Here is a 22,320-nt window from a genome sequence, read left to right as displayed (position 1 = left end):
GGTCAGAATACTTTCCGAATGCACTGTATGTTTTCTTCCTCTGGGTGATGACTGTGTAGGATCCCCTTTCAAAAGTAGCTTGTGTTGTGAGCTACACAGTTTTTGTATACGTGTTATTTTTGTTGTTTGGGTTTTGCTGGTTTTCTTATTCACACTTTTTAAATCACAATAAAGACAGACACTTCATTCTCATGTTGGTTTTGTTTGTCATATATTTTTTGAAGGCTAGTACAGACTACAGGGCTTAGCATGGTTCTGTAACATGTAACAACAGAATGACTGTCCAGCATTAAGGCTTGACCCCCCCAAGACATTACCCTCATCTAAATGGCCATGTACGACCTTGTGCTACGTGTAAGTGGCCTTTAAACCATTTCAATGAGGACCTTCCTGCTATGGCACTTGGGTGAGAATGGCTGTCTAGCTGTAGACAGTAAGAACATACCCTATATACATAAACTCAGCAAAAAAAGAAACATCCCTTTTTCAGGACCCTGTCTTTCAAAGATAATTAGTAAAAATCAAAATAAACTTCACAGATCTTCATTGTAAAGGGTTTAAACACTGTTTCCCATGTTTGTTCAATGAACCATAAACAATTAATGAACATGCACCTGTGGAACAGTCATTAAGACATTAACAGCTGCCAGACGGTAGGCAATTAAGGTCACAGTTATGAACGAGTAGTTTGGCTGGTGGCATTGTCACCTTTCTACTGACTCTGAAAAACACCAAAAAAAGATGCCCAGGGTCCCTGCTAATCTGCGTGAACGTGCAATTGCAATGTCTGTACTGTGAGATGCCTAAGACAGCGCTACAGGGAGACAGGATGGACAGTTGATCATCCTCGCAGTGGCAGACTACGTGTAACAACACCTGCACAGGATTGGTACATCTGAACATCACACCTGCGGGACAGGTACAGGATGGCAACAACAACTGCACGAGTCACACCAGGAACGCACAATCCCTCCATCAGTGCTCAGACTGTCCACAATAGGCTGAGAGAGGCTGGACTGAGGGCTTGTAGGCCTGTTGTAAGGCAGGTCACCAGACATCACCAGCAACAGCGTCGCCTATGGGCACAAACCCACTGCCGCTGGACCAGTCAGGACTGGCAAAAAGTGCTTTTCACTGACGAGTCGCGGTTATGTCTCACCAGGGGTGATGGTCGGATTTGCGTTTATCGTCGGAAAAATGAGCGTTACACCGAGGCCTGCACTCTGGAGCGGGATCAATTTGGAGGTGGAGGGTCCGTCATGGTCTGGGGCAGTGTGTTACAGCATCATTGGACTGAGCTTGTTGCCATTGCAGGCAATCTCAACGCTGTGCATTACAGAGAAGACATCCTCCTCCCTCATGTGGTACCCTTCCTGCAGGCTCATCCTAACATGACCCTCCAGCATGACAATGCCACCAGCCAAACTGCTCATTCTGTGCATAATTTCCTGCAAGACAGGAATGTCAGTGTTCTGCCATGGCCAGCGAAGACCCCGGATCTCAATCCCATTGAGCACGTCTGGGACCTGTTGGATCGGAGGGTGCGGGCTAGGGCCAATTCCCCCCAGAAATATCCTGGAACTTGCAGGTGCCTAGGTGGAAGAGTGGGGTAACATCTCATAGCAAGACCTGGCAAATCTGGTGCAGTCCACGATGAGGAGATGCACTGCAATAATTAATGCAGCTTTTGGCCACACCAGATACTGACTGTTCCGTTTGATTTTGCCCCCCCCCTCCTTTGTTCAGGGACACATTATTCAATTTCTGTTTGTCACATGTGTAACGGTTTTCTTTAGGTGAAGTAGAGGCTGACAAAAATGCAGCGTGGTTGTTATTCATTGTACTTTAATAAAGAAACTGTACACGAATAAACTAACAAAACAACACACGTGCGAAAACCTAAACCAGTCCTATCTGGTGCAAAACACAGAGACAGGAACAATCACCCACAAACACCCAGTGAAACCCAGGCTACCTAAGTATGATTCTCAATCAGAGACAACTAATGACACCTGCCTCTGATTGAGAACCATACTAGGCCGAAACATAGAAATACCCCAAAACATAGAAAAACAAACATAGACTGCCCACCCAACTCACGCCCTGACCATACTAAAATAAATACAAAACAAAGGAAATAAAGGTCAGAACGTGACAACATGTCTGTTGTTCAGTTTATGTCTCAGTTGTTTAATCTTGTTATGTTCATACAAGTATTTACACATGTTAAGTTTGCTGAAAATAAAAACGCAGTTGACATTGAGAGGACATTTCTTTTTTTGCTAAGTTTACAAACCACGACAAGCTTACTGAGTTACTGTTTCAGAGTACAGACATTTTCGGACACAATTATAAATAACCAGACAAAGACATTTGCAGACCTTTTGCTAGAAATGTATTTATTTAACTGAAAAATATATAACAGAGGAAAATTGTGCAATGTAAAACACAGGGTGCAAATAAGAAGACCATTGTGCCAAACAAAAGGTGCTTTAGGAATGTTGTGCTAAGGGGAAATAAGAAATACAATACAACAAACTCGACAAAGGCAAAGCAGTAAATTATCCACCACCTCAACGTGTGAATGATAAAATAACATTCTAAATACCCAGCAACATAACTTGTGAATAAGAGAAAAAAGCAATATCGAAAAACATGTTAAACACCAACATCTGTATAACTGTCTTTAGTACACGCATTCAGTTTTTGGGTTGAGATGGGGGCAGACTCAAGGTATTGATCGTTGATCCCCAAAAAATGCAGCGTCATGTCCCTGACATGAGATATGGTTGTCAAGAGGAAGATGCTCCATCCATGATTTAATGGTGTCAGAAGGCACTTGCAGGACTCTGGCCTGACTGGCTGTTGTGTGGCTCCTCCACTTTTATAGATCCGACAGGGAACACTATCACTCTCTCTCTGTCTACCTCTTAACATTTAGACTGTAGTGTTTTGAATCATACATATTTTATTGTTGTTAGGAAACCATAGAGACTATAGTCAGAGTGGCTTGGCATTGGTTTGATAATACAACTCCCCCAAACCCCCTCCATGTTTTGGTAAGCAATGCATATGAGTGGTGTTTCTAGGTGTTTCTAGAGCGACAAGGAACAATCCATGTGAAGAACATGCACAAGAGTTGCTTGTCTTAATATTGCATAAGGGTTACACAAGGGTTGGTTAACTCTATGACCTGGAATGTAGACAGGACATGGCCATGTGCAGAAAGTCAAGGCCACCTGGTTGGTCTGTTGACTTTGTGAAAGCTATTCAGGATGGATGAAATCTTCAGTGGCAAAATTCTCTTTGAACCAATTCAAACCAACTAGCTACAGGTGCAGTTTTAGCAATTAGATAATAAAAACATAAGTCATTGGTGAGTGTGGTGTGTGGTGCCTGGATAACAACCTCTCCCTTAAAGTGATCAAGACAAAGGAGATGATTGTGGACTACAGAAAAAGGAGGACTGAGCACGCCCCCTTTCTCATCGACGGGGCTGTAGTGCAGCAGATTGAGAGCATCAAGATCCTTGACGCCTATTCCCCCTCAGGAGACTGAAAAGATTTGTCATGGGTCCTCAGATCCTCAAAAGGTTCTACAGCTGCATCATCGAGAGCATCCTGGCGACTGCTCTGCCTCCGACCGTAAGGTACTACACAGGGTAGTGCGTACGACTCAGTACATCACTGGGCCAAGCTTCCTGACATCCAGGACCTCTACCAGGTGGTGACAGAGGATGGCCCAAAAGATTGCCAAGGCCTCCAGCCACCTAGTCATAGACTGTTCTCTCTACTACCGCACGGCAAGTGGTACCAAAGTGCCAATTCTTGGTCAAAAAGGCTTCTTAACAGCTTCTACCCCAAGCCAAAAGACTCTTGAAAAGTTGATCAAATGGCTACCCGGACTATTTGCATTGTCCCCCCCTCATTTTTACGCTGCTGCTACTCTCTGTTTATTATCTATGCATAGTCACTTTACCTACACCTACATGTACATATTATCTCAATTACCAGTGCACCAGCACATTGACTCTGTACCAGTACCCCCTGTATGTAGCCTCCACATTGACTCTGTACCAGTACCCCCTGTATGTAGCCTCCACATTGACTCTGTACCAGTACCCCCTGTATGTAGCCTCCACATTGACTCTGTACCAGTACCCCCTGTATGTAGCCTCCACATTGACTCTGTACCAGTACCCCCTGTATGTAGCCTCCACATTGACTCTGTACCAGTACCCCCTGTATGTAGCCTCCACATTGACTCTGTACCAGTACCCCCTGTATGTAGCCTCGCTACTGTTATTTTATTGTTGCTCCTTAATTATTTGTTATATTTCTATTCTTTTTTTCTTCTTCTTAAAACTGCATTGTTGGTCAAGGGCTTGCAACTAAGCATTTCACTGCTAAGGGCTTGCAACTAAGCATTTCACTGTTAAGGGCTTGCAACTAAGCATTTCACTGCTAAGGGCTTGCAACTAAGCATTTCACTGCTAAGGGCTTGCAACTAAGCATTTCACTGTTAAGGGCTTGCAACTAAGCATTTCACTGCTAAGGGCTTGCAACTAAGCATTTCACTGCTAAGGGCTTGCAACTAAGCATTTCACTGCTAAGGGCTTGCAACTAAGCATTTCACTGCAACTAAGCATTTCACTGCTAAGGGCTTGCAACTAAGCATTTCACTGCTAAGGGCTTGCAACTAAGCATTCCACTGCTAAGGGCTTGCAACTAAGCATTTCACTGTTAAGGGTTTGTAAGTAAGCATTTCACTGTTGTATTCATGTGACAAATACAATTTGATTTGATTTGAGTTGAGTTGAGACAACTTCCCAACAGATTCTCTGTCCCCCTCCGCCAGCAAAACATCTGGAACCTGTATCAATTCTGAGAACTGCCAACCTGTCACAATTTTGAAATACTGCTGAAAAACAGAATTCTTAAAATTGTAACAAATAATGGAGGCCATGGATCTGACAAGATTTATTGGTCTCCGTCTGATTGTTCAAGAGCAATATAGAGCCAGAGTCATTGTCAGTCATTTGACCCATTCCTACATCCTGGCAACCATGACTGTTGACAGCCATATATGATAGACATGACCTAGAACAGTTGCATGTCTTGTATTATAGTAAACCCACTGTAGGGTGATTAATTCAATAAGTATAGATGCCATATTGCTCTTACATGCCATGATGATGGTGGGTATGTCTCTCTCTTTTGCTTGTGACAGATTGATGTCTAAGATTCAACTCGTTCCCTCTCTTTTTCCCAGGAGGTGGAGGAGGTTAAAGAGGAGATGGTGAACATCGTTAAGGAGAATGTGGTGAAGAGGGTGATAGAGAGCGTGTCTCAGGTGGGGATAAAGAGTGAGGTGAAGGAGGTAGTGCCCGTGGTGAAGATGGACACACGTTTCTTCGGAGAGCTGCTGGCGGAGGTTTACAGGAAGAACTGTGACATCCACACCTGCATCTCAGAACACGTGGCCAAGATACGTGGAAGGTGTGTTTTGATTTTCTCAACATATAGCCATATTTATATATATAGCTTCCCCCCCAGCACAACACATAACAGAATCAATAAGAAAGAAACAAGACAGAAACCCAAGGGAGAGGGCAAATCTAGATCCTACTGAACTGTCCAGACTAGGCTACAGTATGAAATACAGTGGCGTGGCACACACCCCCTCAGCCCTCGCAAGGCCCGAGGGCCCCCCAGAGGCCCCCCCCCCCCCAGATATTAAGAAGTCCTAAGCAATAATATATATATATATATATATATATATATATATATATATATATATATATATATATATATATATATATATATTACAGGAAATGTGCTTTAAAATTGCAACATTTTCTCTCAGCCTCATGGAATATTAATTTTTGAATAGCAGGAAATTAGCTCAGGGAATCTTAAAAGTCAGGACAATCCTTGTCCTGCAGGGGAACTTTTTTTTATTTTTTATTTTGTTGCATTATTTTAGTTTCAAATTTACATTTATGGAAATTTTATATGGAAAATATTTGTTTTTACAATTTTCTAAATACTTGAAATATTATACATTTCCATGTTGGCTCTATGCCTGGAAATGCCCTTGTCCGGAACAAATTTCAAACTCTAAAAAAGTGTTAACATTTTTATTTAAATGCAATAATGGATATTAACTGAAACATGATCTTATGTAGTTTCTTGCAATACCCCTCTGTGAATTGAAAGAATATTACTCTTAAAACTTTGATTCCTAAAAGATGTGTCCAGAGATTTGGTCAACTCAGATTGACTTGGAATGAGCAGGGTGAGCTATACCATAAGGACCCCTTATTCATGTCCTCATTACATGTAGAAAAGTGTTGGTCCTAAGTTTCATGAGGTGAAATAAAAGATACCAGAAATTTTCCACACACACTAAAAGCTTATTTCTCTCTAATTTTGTGCACAAATTTGTTTACATCCCTGTTAGTGAGCATTTCATTTAAACCCTTTGACCAAAAATAATCGAAAACACAAAACATCTGACAGGTTTGGCATATCAAGAAGCTGATTAAAACCATAGGGATCACTGGGCGTCTGTCCAGGTACACCTTGTGCTGGGGACAATATGTACCTAGTTCCTGTGCACTGGGATAATCCACAATGCCACAGATGTCTCAAGTTTTTAGGGAGCGTGACTGAGGAATCGGGACTGGCATCGGGACTGAGGGGCTTCGGGACTGAGGGGAATGTCCGGGACCAGTGTAATGGACGTTCTTCGAGTTTGTCGGAAAAGAAGAGTCGGACCGAAATGCAGCTGAGATGGTCAGGTTACGGCTCCGGTAGATCCTGTCTGGCGGAATGGAAGATTCTGAATGACTGGCAGATCTGAAATAACTATACAAAATACAAAAACAACAAACGGACAGCTCTGGCTGCTCCATGCAAACCTAATTACAGCCTATCTGGTGAAACAACACAGAGCTCTGGCTGAACAATCAGCTCCCTCAAAATGACAGCTCTGACTGCTCCCAGGCTGACAGCTCTACTGCTCCATGCAGGCGGTTCCCAATCAGAGACAACTGCAGACTGCAGAGAATGGCTGCTTTCAGAACAGGCAGGAGGCTCCGGCAGCTGGCCACCTGACTCTGATTGAGAACAGGCAGGAGGCTCAGGCAGCCAACCTATACTACACCCCTAGCGCAGAAGGAATCCCAATGCCTGAACAGACACAACTCCAGCAGCGCAGGAGGGAACAACATTTAAACCCATGTAGAGGATATATAGCGCTGAACAGGCGGGAGACTCCGACAGCGCAGGAGGGAAGGAAGGCTCTGGCTTATCCAAAGCGACTTACAGTCATGTGTGCTGGTGATACATTCGCACAGGAAGCCTGGGTGAGTCCCGGAGGATGGAGGTGGCCCACCGGACCCTGGTGCAGGCGCCATGCTCTGAGCACCAACTGAGCTACACAGGATGCCCCCTAACCCTATGAACCGCACCGGGCTATGCACCCGCACTGGAAACACTGTGCGCTCCATAGCATAACACGGTCCCTGCCCGGTCTCCCTAGCCCCCGGTAAGCACAGGGAGTTTGCGCAGGTCTCCTACCTGGCGTAGCCATACTCCCTGTAAGCCCCCCCCAATATTTTTTTTGGACTGCTTTTCGGGCTTCCATCCGCGTCGCCGTGCTGTCTCCTCATACCAGCGCCTCTCCGCTTTTTTCGCCTCCAGTTCTTCCTTTGGACGGCGATATTCTCCAGGCTGAGCCCCGGGTTCTTTTCCGTCTAATATCTCCTCCCAAGTCCAGAAGTCCTTTGATCGCTACTCCTCACAATTAACAGGGAGAGTTGGCTCAGGTCTGACTCCTGACTCTGCCACTCTCTCCCTGAGCCCTCCCCCAATACATTTTTGGGGGTGACTTTCGGGTTTTTTTCTGCGCCGCCGTGTCTTTCTCTTCGACTCCATTCTCCTATAGCCCTCTTCGCACTGCTCCAGCGAATCCCAGGCGGGCTCCGGCACTCTCTCTGGGTCGACCGCCCACCTGTCTATTTCTTCCCACGTCGTATACTCCATACCTCTGCCTCTGCCATGTCCATTCTCCGAATAATTCATCCTCCTTTCGCTGCTCATGCTGTCACTGCCTGTTACCACGCCACTCGGTCCGTGTGTGGTGGGTGATTCTGTAACGGCGTTCTTCGTTTGTCGAAAGAGAGTCGGACCAAAATGCAGCGTGGTGGTTACTCATGTCTTTAATGAAGAGAATGACGATACATGAAATAACTATACAAAATACAAAAACAACAAACGGAACGTGAAACCTAATTACAGCCTATCTGGTGAAACTACACAGAGACAGGAACAATCACCCACAAAATACACAGTGAAACCCAGGCTACCTAAATACGGTTCCCAATCAGAGACAACGAGAATCACCTGACTCTGATTGAGAACCGCCTCAGGCAGCCAACCTATGCTACACCCCTACTCAGCCGCAATCCCAATGCCTACAGAACCCCAATACGAAACACAACATTTAAACCCATGTCACACCCTGGCCTGACCAAATATATAACGAAAACACAAAACACTATGACCAAGGCGTGACAACCAGAGCTGATGCCAGAGAATTTAATTTTAATTTCTCTACCATAAGCGATGTCGTTATAGAGAATTTGCCAGTGTGTCCAACTGGTCTCACAAGCGCAGACCTGTAACCGCGCCAGCCCAGGACCTCCCCATCCAGATTCTTCACCTGCGATTGTCTGAGACCAGCCAACCAGACAGCTGATGAAACTGTGGGTTTGTACAACCAAAGAAGTTCTGCACAAACTGCCCGAAACCATCCCAGGGAAGCTAATCTGGGTGCTCGTTATCCTTACCAGGGTTTTGACCTGACTGCAGTTCGGTGTTGTAAGCGACTTCAGTGGGCAAATGCTCATCGTTCACAGCCAATGGCATTTTGGGGATGTGTGCTCTTCTTTGATGAATCCCAGTTTCAACTGTACCGGGCAGATAGATGGTGTCGTGTGGGCGAGCGGTTGGCTGATGTCAACGTTGTGCCCTATGGTGGTCGGTGGGGTTATGGTATGGGCAGGCATAAGCTACAGACAACAAGCACCATTGGATTTTATCAATGGCAGCTTGAATGGTCAGAGATACCGTGATGAGATCCCGAGGCCAATTGTCATGCCATTCATCCACACTTATCACCACATGTTTCAGCATGATACTGCATGGCCCCATGTCGCAAGGATCTGTACACAATTCTCATACTCACCAGACATGTCACCCATTGAGCATGTTTGGGAATGCTATGGATCGATGTGTACTGTACGACAGCATGATCCAGTTCCCACCAATATCCAGCAACTTCACACAGCCATTGTAGAGGGGTGGGACAACATTACAATCAAGAGCCTGATCAACTCTATACAAAGGAGATGTGTCGTGCTGGACGATGGCAAATTATGGTCACAGCAGATACTGACTGGTTTTCTGATCCTTGCCCATACCTTTTTTTAAGTATCTGTGATCAACAGATGCATATCTGTATTCCCAGTCATGTGAAATCCATAGATTAGGGCCTATTGAATTATTTCAATTAACTGATTTCCTGATATGAACTGTAACTCAGGAAAATCTTTGAAATTGTGGCATGTTGTATTTACATTTTTGTTCAGTGTACATTTAACTAAGTTTTCCTTTCAAATGGTATCAAGAATATGAATTCAGGTCCTGAGCTACAGGCAGTTAGATTTGGGTATGTCTTTTTGGGTGGAAATTGAAAAAAGGGTCCGATCCTTAATAGGTTAATCATGGACTTCAAACACTTGTTTAAATAATTGACAATAATTATAATAATTACAATAATTGTAAAAATGATTTATGAAAAAAACGAGGTTGTTCCTTAACATGGTGTGATAGCTGATACTTTGGTCTATCAAAATATATATTTCAAATTTTGTTAATATTAGGACAAATATTTGTGGATTTTTATTTCAATTGTTCGGTCTTTCAATACCTGACCTTTAAAACATCAATATTTTCTTTCAACCTCATGGCAAAATGTGTGAAATAGCACGAGATTAGAGATAAATCTCCCCATTTTTCACTCTGCCCATTGGCAAAAAACCACCTGCAACTGGAAACTGACATTTCTGAAATACTTTTTTCACTGAATTGATAACAAAGAAGTATAGCCACGAACAGGTTAGTTGAATGATCTATGGCGGCAGTTTGTATGGGGCCTTCCTGTAACGCCCAGTAATGGACACCAAAAATCTTAGGTTATATCACATTATTTCCGGTACAATCTGTAGCTAGGCTGCATCATGTTAGCTCCCCACTAAAGCTACACAGAAGCTAACACTCTTGAATAACGCAACACGGCATGTAGAAATGTTGCAACTGTTCATTGCTGTTCGCAAAACAATGTCTAGGCAAGAAGATACCAGTAGCTTCCAGTTTTGTAAGCTAACTTTCCTTACTAGTTTACAGCTGAATCTAACATCAATTTACTACCCTAGTACTACCATCAATTTACTACCCTAGTACTACCATCAATTCACTACCCTAGTACTACCATCAATTTACTACCCTAGTACTACCATCAATTTACTACCCTAGTACTACCATCAATTTCACTACCCTAGTACTACCATCAATTCACTACCCTAGTACAACCATCAATTCACTACCCTAGTACTACCATCAATTCACTACCCTAGTACTACCATCAATTTACTACCCTAGTACTACCATCAATTTACTACCCTAGAACCATAACACAAAATATGAGGATTTCAAAGCTGTCACCAAAAATCATACAGTCATTGCTAAGAACTTTATTAATTAACTTTTTCGCCTCAGTCACGTCTCTCCTCTCTCTCACTGTGTGTGTGAATGACGTCATTAGGTCTTAGAGACAGGGCACACTTTTATCAAATAACCGATTGCTTTTTTTCTATACAAATGTTGTTGATCAGCACAATAAAATAAGTTCCAAATGGAAAGGAGACAGATTGTTAATCATCTGTAGCCCAATGACATCAGCCAAAACCATCTCAATAACTCAATACTGTAGATGCACACACTCCTATTGAATATGCATTCAACCATATTGGGAATAGGCCTAGCTTACATCTTGATTTACCCAGTTTATCAATAGAGATTTACCATTTAAATGAATGATTACTATTATGTTGTTATGTAGTTAGATTGGTAAAAACAAATTGATTCTATGATCGTATAATTGATTCATTAATGCATACCTGGCTGTCTCTGTCTGGATCAAGTGCCATTCTGTGACTTTGGCACAGTCCCTATACCTCTCTTAACTTGCCAGGTTGGGCCATAAAATACCGTCAAGGTGTGAGGCAGGCTGTGGGCTAGTATTCTAACTGAGAGGCTCTATAACTGAATATAATACATGCAGTGCCTTCAGAAAGTATTCACACCCCTTGACTTTTTCCAGATGTTGTTTTACAGCATGAATTTAAAATGGATTAAATTGAGATGATTTGTCACACAATACCCCATAGTGTGAAAGTGCAATTATGTTTTTAGAATTTTTTACAAATTAAATAAAAAAAGAAAAGCTGAAATGTCTTGCGTGTAACACAACAAAATGTGGAATAAGTCAAGGGGTATGAATACTTTCTGAAGGGCATGGTATATATATATATATAAGGTGCACAATGTAATAATGTAAAATTCACAGGAATTCCATGTGAAACTCAGTAATATAATCTCACAGGTTAAATACACCTGCAGTGTCATCCATCACTGTAAATCCTGTAATTAGAGTCACTACACATTACAACCGTCAGTCAGACCTGACTTCTCTCATTTCTCTAGACTCTCTGTTTACTCATACTACCTGTGATTCATTTGAACAAACACATCCCTGCTGCTAACTCCATCATAACATGTGTAGACTGGAGACAAAGAAGGTTTATTTAGTCTAATTGTGTGTTTGTCATGCCCTGTAATGTGTTTACATTTCCATCTCTTTCCCAGGAAACACCTCTTAGATCCCAGTAATGACTACAAGGTACAGCAGGGAGGAGCGACCGATGGTTTTACATAATAATATTACATCAATAATATTAGTCTTGTATTGTTTAAATTGCTGTACAGTAGCTATTTATATATGCTGGAAGTGAAAGTATGAAATGAAAGTAACAATTTGTGTGTATGCAGGTAAAGAGAGATGACATTGAGGCCCTGATCCCCAAAGGAGCATCTGAGCTGACCAAACAGCAGCTCCGCTACCTGCTGCAGGTAACACCAAGGTCGGACTGGGACAAAAATTCAGCCCTGGCATTTCAGCCACACCAGCCCACATCACCGCACCTGCTACTTACACACACAGGCAGTAATTCTACTGACACATAACATAGGCAAATATAGTACAGCGTTTCTCACCATTTACTGTATCAGTGACCCTTGAAACATGGTCCTCCTCCTTTTTAACCAGCTCATGTTTAAGACAAATATAACATGTAAATCACCACTGGAGATACAACTCACCACTTTAACTGTGCCTCTGTTGCCCATCTGTTGTGCTGTCTCTCTGCAGAAGGAAGAAAGATGACTGAATAAATGCCTAATAGATGACCATTGGCTCATAATACCTTATGAAAGGCTAACTACTTACATTGCAATACATGTCCCCCCAATCCTAAAGGTTAATTACTCTTACATATATAATATAGAGGCAAAATATCAATAAACTGGCAGTACACGTGTCAGTTTGTGTGTGTCTTTCTGTTTTCTCCCTACATTCACTGTTTTCTCCCTTCAACTACTGTTTTCTCCCTACATCTACTGTTTTCTCTCTACATTCACTGTTTTCTCCCTACAACCACTGTTTTCTCCCTACATCTACTGTTTTCTCCCTACATTCACTGTTTTCTCCCTACAACATTCACTGTTTTCTCCCTACAACAACTGTTTTCTCCCTACAACTACTGTTTTCTCCCTACATCCACTGTTTTCTCCCTACATCCACTGTTTTCTCCCTACATCCACTGTTTTCTCCCTCCATTCACTGTTTTCTCCCTACAACCACTGTTTTCTCCCTACATCCACTGTTTTCTCCCTACATTCACTGTTTTCTCCCTACATCCACTGTTTTCTCCCTACATCCACTGTTTTCTCCCTACATCCACTGTTTTCTCCCTACATCCACTGTTTTCTCCCTACATCCACTGTTTTCTCCCTACATCCACTGTTTTCTCCCTACATTCATCATTCACTGTTTTCTCCCTACATCCACTGTTTTCTCCCTACAACAACTATTTTCTCCCTACAACTACTGTTTTCTCCCTACAACTACTGTTTTCTCCCTACAACTACTGTTTTCTCCCTACAACTACTGTTTTCTCCCTACAACCACTGTTTTCTCCCTACATCCACTGTTTTCTCCCTACATCCACTGTTTTCTCCCTAAATCCACTGTTTTCTCCCTACATCCACTGTTTTCTCCCTACATCCACTGTTTTCTCCCTCCATCCACTGTTTTCTCCCTACATTCACTGTTTTCTCCCTACATCCACTGTTTTCTCCCTACATCCACTGTTTTCTCCCTACATCCACTGTTTTCTCCCTACATCCACTGTTTTCTCCTCCAACTGTTTTCTCCCTCCATCCACTGTTTTTCCTCCATCCATACCACTGTTTTCTCCCTACAACACTGTTTTCTCCACTGTTTTCTCCATCCATCCACTGTTTTCTCCCCACATCCACTGTTTTCTCCCTACATCCACTGTTTTCTCCCTACATCCACTGTTTTCTCCCCACAACCACTGTTTTCTCCCCACAACCACTGTTTTCTCCATCCATCCACTGTTTTCTCCCTACATCCACTGTTTTCTCCCTACATCCACTGTTTTCTCCCTACATCCACTGTTTTCTCCCCACATCCACTGTTTTCTCCCTACATCCACTGTTTTCTCCATCCATCCACTGTTTTCTCCCTACAACCGCTACACATTTACATTACATTTAAGTCATTTAGCAGACGCTCTTATCCAGAGCGACTTACAAATTGGTGCATTCACCTTATGACATCCACTACACTTGACTGCTGCAGCAGCAGCTAGATGTCTGTGCTTATAAAACTAGCATCACCGGGACCCGAAGACCAGGGGACCACACTGCCTGTACTGGGCCCAGCAACATCCCAGGGTAACACTTTATTTTAAGGGTCCATAATAAACCATTTATAAGGCATTATGAGCAAACCTTTTGCTCACCATTTATTGATCGTTACGCTCACATTTGTAAATGTTAGTACGCTAGTTATTTACACACATTCCTAATATTCCCCTTTGCCCTCACAACAGCCTCAATTCATCAGGGCATGGACTCTACAAGGTGTTGAAAGCATTTCACAGGGATGCTGGCCCATGTTGACTCCAATGCTACCCACGGTTGTGTCAAGTTGGCTGAATGTCCTTTGGGTGGTGGACCATTCTTGATACACACGGAAACCTGTTGAGTGTGAAAAACCCAACAGTACTTGACACAAACCGGTGGGGCTGTAGCTACTACAACACCCCGTATTACACTGGTCACTCATAATATTTATAAATAGCCCTCACTTTAGATTAGGGTCTGCAAAAATACTTAATCATGATTAGTAAATAGATTATTAATGTGGGAGTGATGATAAAAAAATGGTGAACACAGAATTTATAAATGCCTTATAAATGATTTATTACTGACCCTGCAAATAAAGTGTTACCCATTCTAGTTGTGAATGAATAAACACATATATTATAGAAAGAAGAAAATCACTGAATAAATGCCTTATAGATGACCATTGGCTTATATTATACATTATAACAGCATAACTATACTGAACAAGGAGTATGCTAAGGAGTATTTCTGTTTGGGGAAAAACACATTCTGATTGGCTGGGCCTGGCTCCCCACTGGGTCAGCCTGGCAGCCAGGTGGGTGGATCTATGCCATCTCAGGCCCACCCAGGCTGCACCTCTGTCATGTCATGGGGAATCCATAGATTAGGGCCTAATTAATGTTTTTCAATTGACTGATTTCCTTATATGAACTGTTATTCAGTAAAATCTGTTTGTTGAATGTTGCGTTTATATTTCTGTTCAGTATACATATTTCAAATTAGTGCATGTCAAGTGCCCCCCCCCCCCCCTTAGATATTAGGCTACATATAATTCAATAGAAGACAACAGAGCAGTAGAGATAAAGACTGCCAGTTCCTTAATGTTTTGTCTGTATAATACAGCCAATGACTATATTAAGGAACTGGCAGTCTCTCTCTCTCCCTCTCTGTTTTCTTCTATTGAATTCAATACATGACATTCTATGTTTGTCAAGAATGATGCTGGGAATAGTGTATATGGATGCAGATTGAATTCCAGCATTGTGCTCCATTTGACCGTGCTGCGTGCATATGCGTATTTTTCTGCCAAGAAGTGACTGGCCTTTCAACAAATTAAATATGCTAGAGATTGGCGGGACTTTCCAGCCTTAAGTGCGGTGGCTATGTAATGTTGTCTGACACTTGTTAGTCACTTGTTACTACAGCTCAATAACTCACTCGCTGGGCTGAAGAGACTGAGATGCAGAAGTGAATAATCTTTGATAAAGCAATTAAAATACACAGTCCCCAAATGTACCTTCATTTGGCTTGTGTTTAGTTAAAAGAGGTATATGCAGAGTACATGTCTAGTAGATACCTATTGCCTTGGCTATGTGTTATAAAAGCCAATCTAACAACTTGTTCAGGTATATTGCAAATAGACAAGTGTCTAAATGCTGCCCAAAATCTCCCTTCCCTAATTAGCCTACTATAGTCGACATTAAATATATTTCATAGACTTAATATTTTGGCTGTATATTGTACTAACTGGCAGCAGTAGGCATCATGATCTGTGTCAGTGTGCAGGAGTGTGTATTTCTCTGTTTTCTTCCTTCCTTGCCTGCACCACTGCAGCTGATCTGTCATTTCTCACAGACACAACACTCGGACCAACAGAACCACAACTTTTAGCCCTTTTTTGGCACCACCTTTCCATTTTTCTGTTTTGACTGAGTGACTGACAGATTCGGGGTGGGTCTCACTGTCTGATGATGTGCGTTTGACTTGTGAATTTGCGCCACCGGGCCAGCCCAGCTTGGTAGGGGGGCCGGCCGTTGCACACTGGTCAGCCAAATACTATAGATTGCTATGAAAAATAGTCGTGTCCCCCTACCAAGCTGGGCTAAAAGCTGGGCTAAAAGTCGTGTCCATTATATTAAAAAATATATAATATTTATGTAATTATTTGTTCATTTCGACGGACAATCCGCCTATGGAAAATATATTCCTTTGGTTGCTCCACTATGCCTGAAACGGGCTCATTAAACCTCACCTAACCTCTCTTTCATCAATATCTCTCCTTTATTTTTCAACTCTCTCGCTCTCTCTCCCTCACTCCCTCGCTCCCACCCTCTCAGACCCGTATGACAGCAGACAAGACCATGCGTCTCCTTCTGACTACCTTCAGCAGCCTGAGGGAGGAGCTGATCCACATGTCAGAGGATCTGAGGGTAAGATCTGGGCCCTGGGTCACTGTAGGACCCTCTTATGCTCTTAAATGTCTCATTGAGATATACATGCAGGCAGGCTGTCTTACAGATTCTTACTGCCTCTGTCTCTGTTCTCCCAGCGTCTGGAGAGTGAGAAGGAGTCCCTGGAGAGAGACCTGAGCTTCAAGGCTGACCAGGCTGAGCAGTATGACCGCCTCCTAGAGGCCATACGAGAGAACAACAGACAGCTACAGGTAGGTGAGAGTGTGTGTATGTGTGTTTCTTCCACTGTGTGTTGCTTGTGTGTGTTTGCCTGGGTGTACACCTCTTCTGTAGGTGTTTTTGAAAGAGAGTATCTCTGCCCTGTATGTTAGTGCAATGGGTGTATGACTGTGTGTGGGTAACTCTATCCATCCATCCATATAGATATCTCTGAAGGAGACCAGCTCCAGCCAGCGGACCCTGGAGACTCAGCTCCTGAGCAGCCGCACTACAGACTCAAACAGGGACTTTCGCATCAAAGAACTGGAGGGGAGCTACCGAGCCCTGGAGAAGGAGAACGAGATACTCAAACAGAAGGTACTCTAACGCTACCCTCCTCCATCTCTGGCTCTAACCCATCTCACTTCAGAGAATAAGCTCTTAGCAATTCCTTTTACTCATGTTAGTAGTATCCGACTGTAGAATTATTCTCATAGATCGAACTTGTTAACTAACTTGTCTCCCTCTGTATCCATCTTCATCCAGTTGGCTGGCCAGTGTAGCAGTAGCACCATTCAGATGAATACAGAGGAGCTGTCACGTCAGTACTCAGAGCAGCTAGCTGCCCTGCGCCAGGAGAAGGACAAGGAACTGCAGAGCCTCAGGGTAAGATGCCTACAGGGATGCATGGATATAGGGATGGGGTCTTCCTGCTCTGTTGGAAGTACTGTATCAGTACTGACTGTGCTTGTGAGAAGAAATATGGGTAGCTAGTGGTTATACTGACTGTGAGTGTCTCTGACTATCTGTCGGTACGTCCAGTCCCAGCTGACGCGGATCACCGCAGAGTACACCACGGAGAGGTCAGGTGACAAGAGCCTGCATCTCCGCATCACACAGCTGCTGACAACACTGGAGCAGCGGGAGGTCATCATCAAACGTCAGGAGGAGGTCAGGGGTCATAGCTACTGGTCACTGGTCAGCCCGGCCCCTTAGATACATACAGATCTAGGAAATGTCTACTCCTGTAATTGGACAAATCTAGAACCAAACTAACCCAACAGTTTTGGATTAGAAAAACAGCCTGCTTCTAGGGTCTGTCCTCACCCTGCTTCTAGGGTCTTTTTTCACCCTGCTTCTAGGGTCTGTCCTCACCCTGCTTCTAGGGTCTGTCCTCACCCTGCTTCTAGGGTCTGTCCTCGCCCTGCTTCTAGGGTCTCTCCTCACCCTGCTTCTAGCCTCTGTCCTCACCCTGCTTCTAGCGTCTGTCCTCACCCTGCTTCTAGGGTCTGTCCTCACCCTGCTTCTAGGGTCTTTTTTCACCCTGCTTCTAGGGTCTGTCCTCACCCTGCTTCTAGGGTCTGTCCTCACCCTGCTTCTAGGGTCTTTTTTCACCCTGCTTCTAGGGTTTGTCCTCACCCTGCTTCTAGGGTCTGTCCTCACCCTGCTTCTAGGGTCTTTTTTCACCCTGCTTCTATCTAGGGTCTGTCCTCACCCTGCTTCTATAGGGTCTGTCCTCACCCTGCTTCTAGGGTCTTTTTTCACCCTGCTTCTAGGGTCTGTCCTCACCCTGCTTCTAGGGTCTGTCCTCACCCTGCTTCTAGGGTCTGTCCTCACCCTGCTTCTAGGGTCTGTCCTCACCCTGCTTCTAGATTTGTTCTTACCCTGCTTCTAGGGTTTGTTCTTACCCCGCTTATTGGGTTTGTTGCCTAACTTGTTTCTATAATTAAGTGATTGGTTTTGTTTCGGCCAGTATGACTATATTATCTCACAGTTGTTGTGTTAATTTTGCTCCAAAGGATCCTTTAATGTCACTTCAGGAATGTATTTACCTGACACGTTGTGCACCTTTAGCTCCATCATATTACGGCACAGGCCTCATTCCTCCTCCTCCCTCCCTATTCACCTTTGACCTCCCATCTCTGATCTTTAACCTCCAGGACATCCGGCTGTTGCAGCAGGAGAAGAAGAGAGACAGCTCCAAGAACGTCACCACGACCACTATCACCAAAAGGTCAGCCCAACAATACCATGAGCCTATTTTATGGGGAATATTTGGGGCAGTAGCTCCTCTAAAATGGGTTAATGTAATTTCGGATGCCTAGTGTGGTATTTCCCAAAACAGGATTTTGTACTGGTGTACTGTAGGTACTTAACCAACCAGTATGCGGTCCTTACTGTGTATAACTGATGTGTAGGTACAGGAACCAGTACCCCCTCCTGGGCCTGCTAACTGATGACTACAATTCCACATCGCCTGTCAAGGATACCAAGACCATCGTAATCGAGAGCCGGACGGGGGAGATGATCAAACAGGTAGAGTAGAGCAGTGAGGAAGTAGAAACTTGATGGCCATGCTAGAAAGGACAAACTACTGTATAGCTATACTGATGAGTAAGTACATCAGCTATTGTTCTCAGTTTAGAGTTTGAAGTGAGGGGTAACATAGGGTAACGATTAAGGTTAGGGTTAGTGGTTAAAAGGGAAATTATAATTAGTGATTAGGAAGGGCTATTCATCTGTCCATTCAGGCATGGCCAAATAGCATTAACCATGTGTGTACTGCCCAGGAGGGAGAGCTCGGGACCCTCACTGGGCTGTTACTATTTGGCCCTGTCAGAAGCTGGGCAAGGGTCCGTCGTGTGAGGAGAGCCTGTGATGAGAGGATGATGGATGGAACTTGACTCAGGACCAGGACCTGATGGCATGGAGAGAGCATGTTAAATTCTGCCCTTTTCTGTTAGTAATAAAATTAATTCATTTTCTCCCGACTCTACTAAATTCCATATTGGGGTTGTGGATGCTTAATTGGACAGGCACCCTTGTTGTTTGTGAGAGTCATGCATGGGGTTGTGAGAAAGTTTGGAATGGATTTAGGGTGACAGCACAGACGTTTCAAGGGATTTGAGTAGGGCTGCACAATTAAGCAAATTCACAGAGATCACAATATTGACATGTGCAATATCCATATCGCAAGAGATCCATATGGCGTGCAATATTTTGAAACACTTCTTAACTGGGTGTAACGTCTGTTTTTATAGTTTACGCTGTCTCTCTCCTTTTGTGGCCTTCCCACACACACCATGCGCCTGTCACTCAGCAGAGCATTTCCTCCTCACTGTTAGATTCCCTATACATTTGTATGCTGTTCCTTTACGTCAGATGCAGTCAAAATAGTGTTCCAAACAAGAACGATTTGTATTTTTTGCCCATATCGTGCAGCCCTAGTTGATCCACTGTCAGTCTCAGCAGTCTTATGACATCAAGTCAATCATAGGACTAGAAGAGATCAAGCTTGTTGTCTTTCCAATGCTGAATGAAAGAGTAGTATGGCAGATAACAGTGAGTGGTAAACAGCAAGAAACACATCTTTTGTAATTACAGCTGATGGATTAACCCTTCACGCCATAACGACCGTATCCATGTTCTGTTCATCTCGAAACAGGAAATCATTACAACCCCTTAAAGACACTGCTTCTCTCGGACAAATTACAACCCCTTAAAGACACTGCTTCTCTCTGCTCGGCACAGGAATGAACGACAAGAAGACCTTGACCCCCCCCCCCAGCATGCTTCCCTCTCCCCGTCCCTCGTCCTCGGGGCTCCCAGGGTGGTGGTGGCAGGGGTTCAGCACCCCTATATATGGGATGGGTGGTTTTGACCAAATGGGGTTTGCTTGGACAGGAGGCTTCACTTTGGCTGGGATGGGGGGCATCAAATACTCAACAACCAAATATGTTATAGTAGAAGCTTAGCGGTTAAGAGTGGTAGGCCGGTAACCAAAAAGGTTGCTGGTTCGAAATCCCTGAGCCGACTAGGTGAAAACTCTGTCTGTGCCCTTGAGTAAGGCACTTAACCCTAATTTCTCCAGTAAGTCACTCTGGATAAGAGCGTCTGCTAAATGACTAAAATGTCAAATGCTTATGCTACAGCCAGGAGGGCTGAGAGTGGACAGGAAGAGGGGACTGGGGCTAATTAGTATGCAGCTCACTAGTGTGTCTGTCCTCCGTGGAGCCACCACTACCCTGCTAGTCTTTAGGATATCTCCTCTAAATGTGCTATGGTGATAGTATGGTTACTATGCATATAAATAAGGAAGCTAAATATGCTTTAATTATGCGCTAATTAAAGAGACTGTATGGTCAAATTTGCTTTGTTCTGCCTCTGTTCTGGTCTTTTGCTTTTCTTTTGTGGCAAGGTACATAGTTGTGTTATGTTTCAGCTGCATTTTGTTTCATGTTTATACCTTAAGAGGTGCATGGGTATGTTTTGTTGTTGTTATTGAATGGAACCCTGCGCTTGGGGTTGGAGTGGGGTGTATTAGAATATCAGTGACTGGGTTGGACATGGCCTGGGGGCATGGTTCTATGGATGATATAACATGGTGGATGAACTGAACATTTGAAAAGTAAAATGAACAATGTATGAAGTAGCATGTTTTTCCTTTGGATTGTTATCTGCTGAAGGGTCATTATTTAATTGCGGTGGTAAATGCTGTCCCTTTGAAACCATATAATATAGGTCACAGTTATGAAAACTTAGGAGACTAAAGAGGCCTTTCTACTGAGTATGAAAAACACCAGAAGAAAGATGCCCAGGGTCCCTGCTCATCTGTGTGAACATGCCTTAGGCATGCTGCAAGGAGGCATGAGGAATATAGATGTGGCCAGAGCAATAAATTGCAATGTCTGTACTGTGAGATGCCTAAGACAGCGCTACAGGGAGACAGGATGGACAGTTGATCATCCTCGCAGTGGCAGACTACATGTAACAACACCTGCACAGGATTGGTACATCTGAACATCACACCTGCGGGACAGGTACAGGATGGCAACAACAACTGCACGAGTCACACCAGGAACGCACAATCCCTCCATCAGTGCTCAGACTGTCCGCAATAGGCTGAGAGAGGCTGTACTGATGGCTTGTAGGCCTGTTATAAGGCAGGTCCTCACCAGACATCACTGGCAACAACATCGCCTATGGGCACAAACCCACCGTCACGGGACCAGACAGGACTGGCAAAAAGTGCTCTTCCATGACGAGTCACGGTTTTGTCTCACCAGGGATGATGGTCGGATTCGTGTTTATCAACGGAGGAATGAGCGTTACACCGAGGCCTGTACTCTGGAGCGGGATCGATTTGGAGGTGGAGGATCCATCATGGTCTGGGGCAGTGTGTCACAGCATCATTGGATTGAGCTTGTTGTCATTGCAGGCAAACTCAACGCTGTGCGTTACAGAGAAGACATCCTCCTTCCTCATGTGGTACTTCCTGCAGGCTCATCCTGACATGACTCTCCAGCATGACAATGCCACCAGCTATACTGCTCGTTCTGTGCGTGATTTCCTGCAAGACAGGAATGTCAGTGTTCTGGCATAGCCAGCGAAGAGCCCGGATCTCAATCCCATTGAGCGCATCTGGGACCTGTTGGATCGGAGGGTGCGGGCTAGGGCCATTCCCCCCAGAAATGTCTATGAACTTGCAGGTGCCTTGGTGGAAGAGTGGGGTAACATCTCACAGCTAGAATGGGCAAATCTGGTGCAGTCCACGATGAGGAGATGCACTGCAGTACTTAATGCAGCTGGTG

At 44.0% G+C, this 22,320-nt stretch overlaps 1 protein-coding gene across 1 annotated transcript; it reads left to right on the top strand.

Annotated features, from left to right (window-relative positions):
• Positions 1-327: 327 nt before the first annotated feature.
• Positions 328-20,107, top strand: LOC123990648 (protein POF1B-like). Its single transcript, XM_046291367.1, has 12 exons — positions 328-354; positions 5,272-5,498; positions 11,994-12,027; positions 12,177-12,257; positions 16,457-16,549; positions 16,669-16,782; positions 16,955-17,107; positions 17,276-17,395; positions 17,552-17,680; positions 18,670-18,743; positions 18,928-19,045; positions 19,300-20,107. The coding sequence occupies exons 1-12, from the start codon at positions 328-330 to the stop codon at positions 19,411-19,413; spliced, it is 1,284 nt and encodes a 427-aa protein (XP_046147323.1). The 3' UTR covers positions 19,414-20,107.
• Positions 20,108-22,320: the final 2,213 nt, after the last annotated feature.

The sequence above is a fragment of the Oncorhynchus gorbuscha genome, linkage group LG02, assembly GCF_021184085.1.
Source record: "Oncorhynchus gorbuscha isolate QuinsamMale2020 ecotype Even-year linkage group LG02, OgorEven_v1.0, whole genome shotgun sequence".
NCBI lineage: Eukaryota > Metazoa > Chordata > Actinopteri > Salmoniformes > Salmonidae > Oncorhynchus > Oncorhynchus gorbuscha.
The sequence above is the reverse complement of the archived record's forward strand: the minus strand, read 5'-3'. Positions and strand labels throughout refer to the sequence as shown.

Excerpts from the sequence above, each read along its gene's own strand:
- LOC123990648 (XM_046291367.1), top strand. The coding sequence starts at position 328 with ATGGCCATGTACGACCTTGTGCTACGT. Across the intron at positions 16,783-16,954 it reads AGAACAACAGACAGCTACAG|ATATCTCTGAAGGAGACCAG; the intron begins GTAGGTGAGAGT and ends CCATCCATATAG. Across the intron at positions 19,046-19,299 it reads CGGGGGAGATGATCAAACAG|GAGGGAGAGCTCGGGACCCT; the intron begins GTAGAGTAGAGC and ends TGTACTGCCCAG.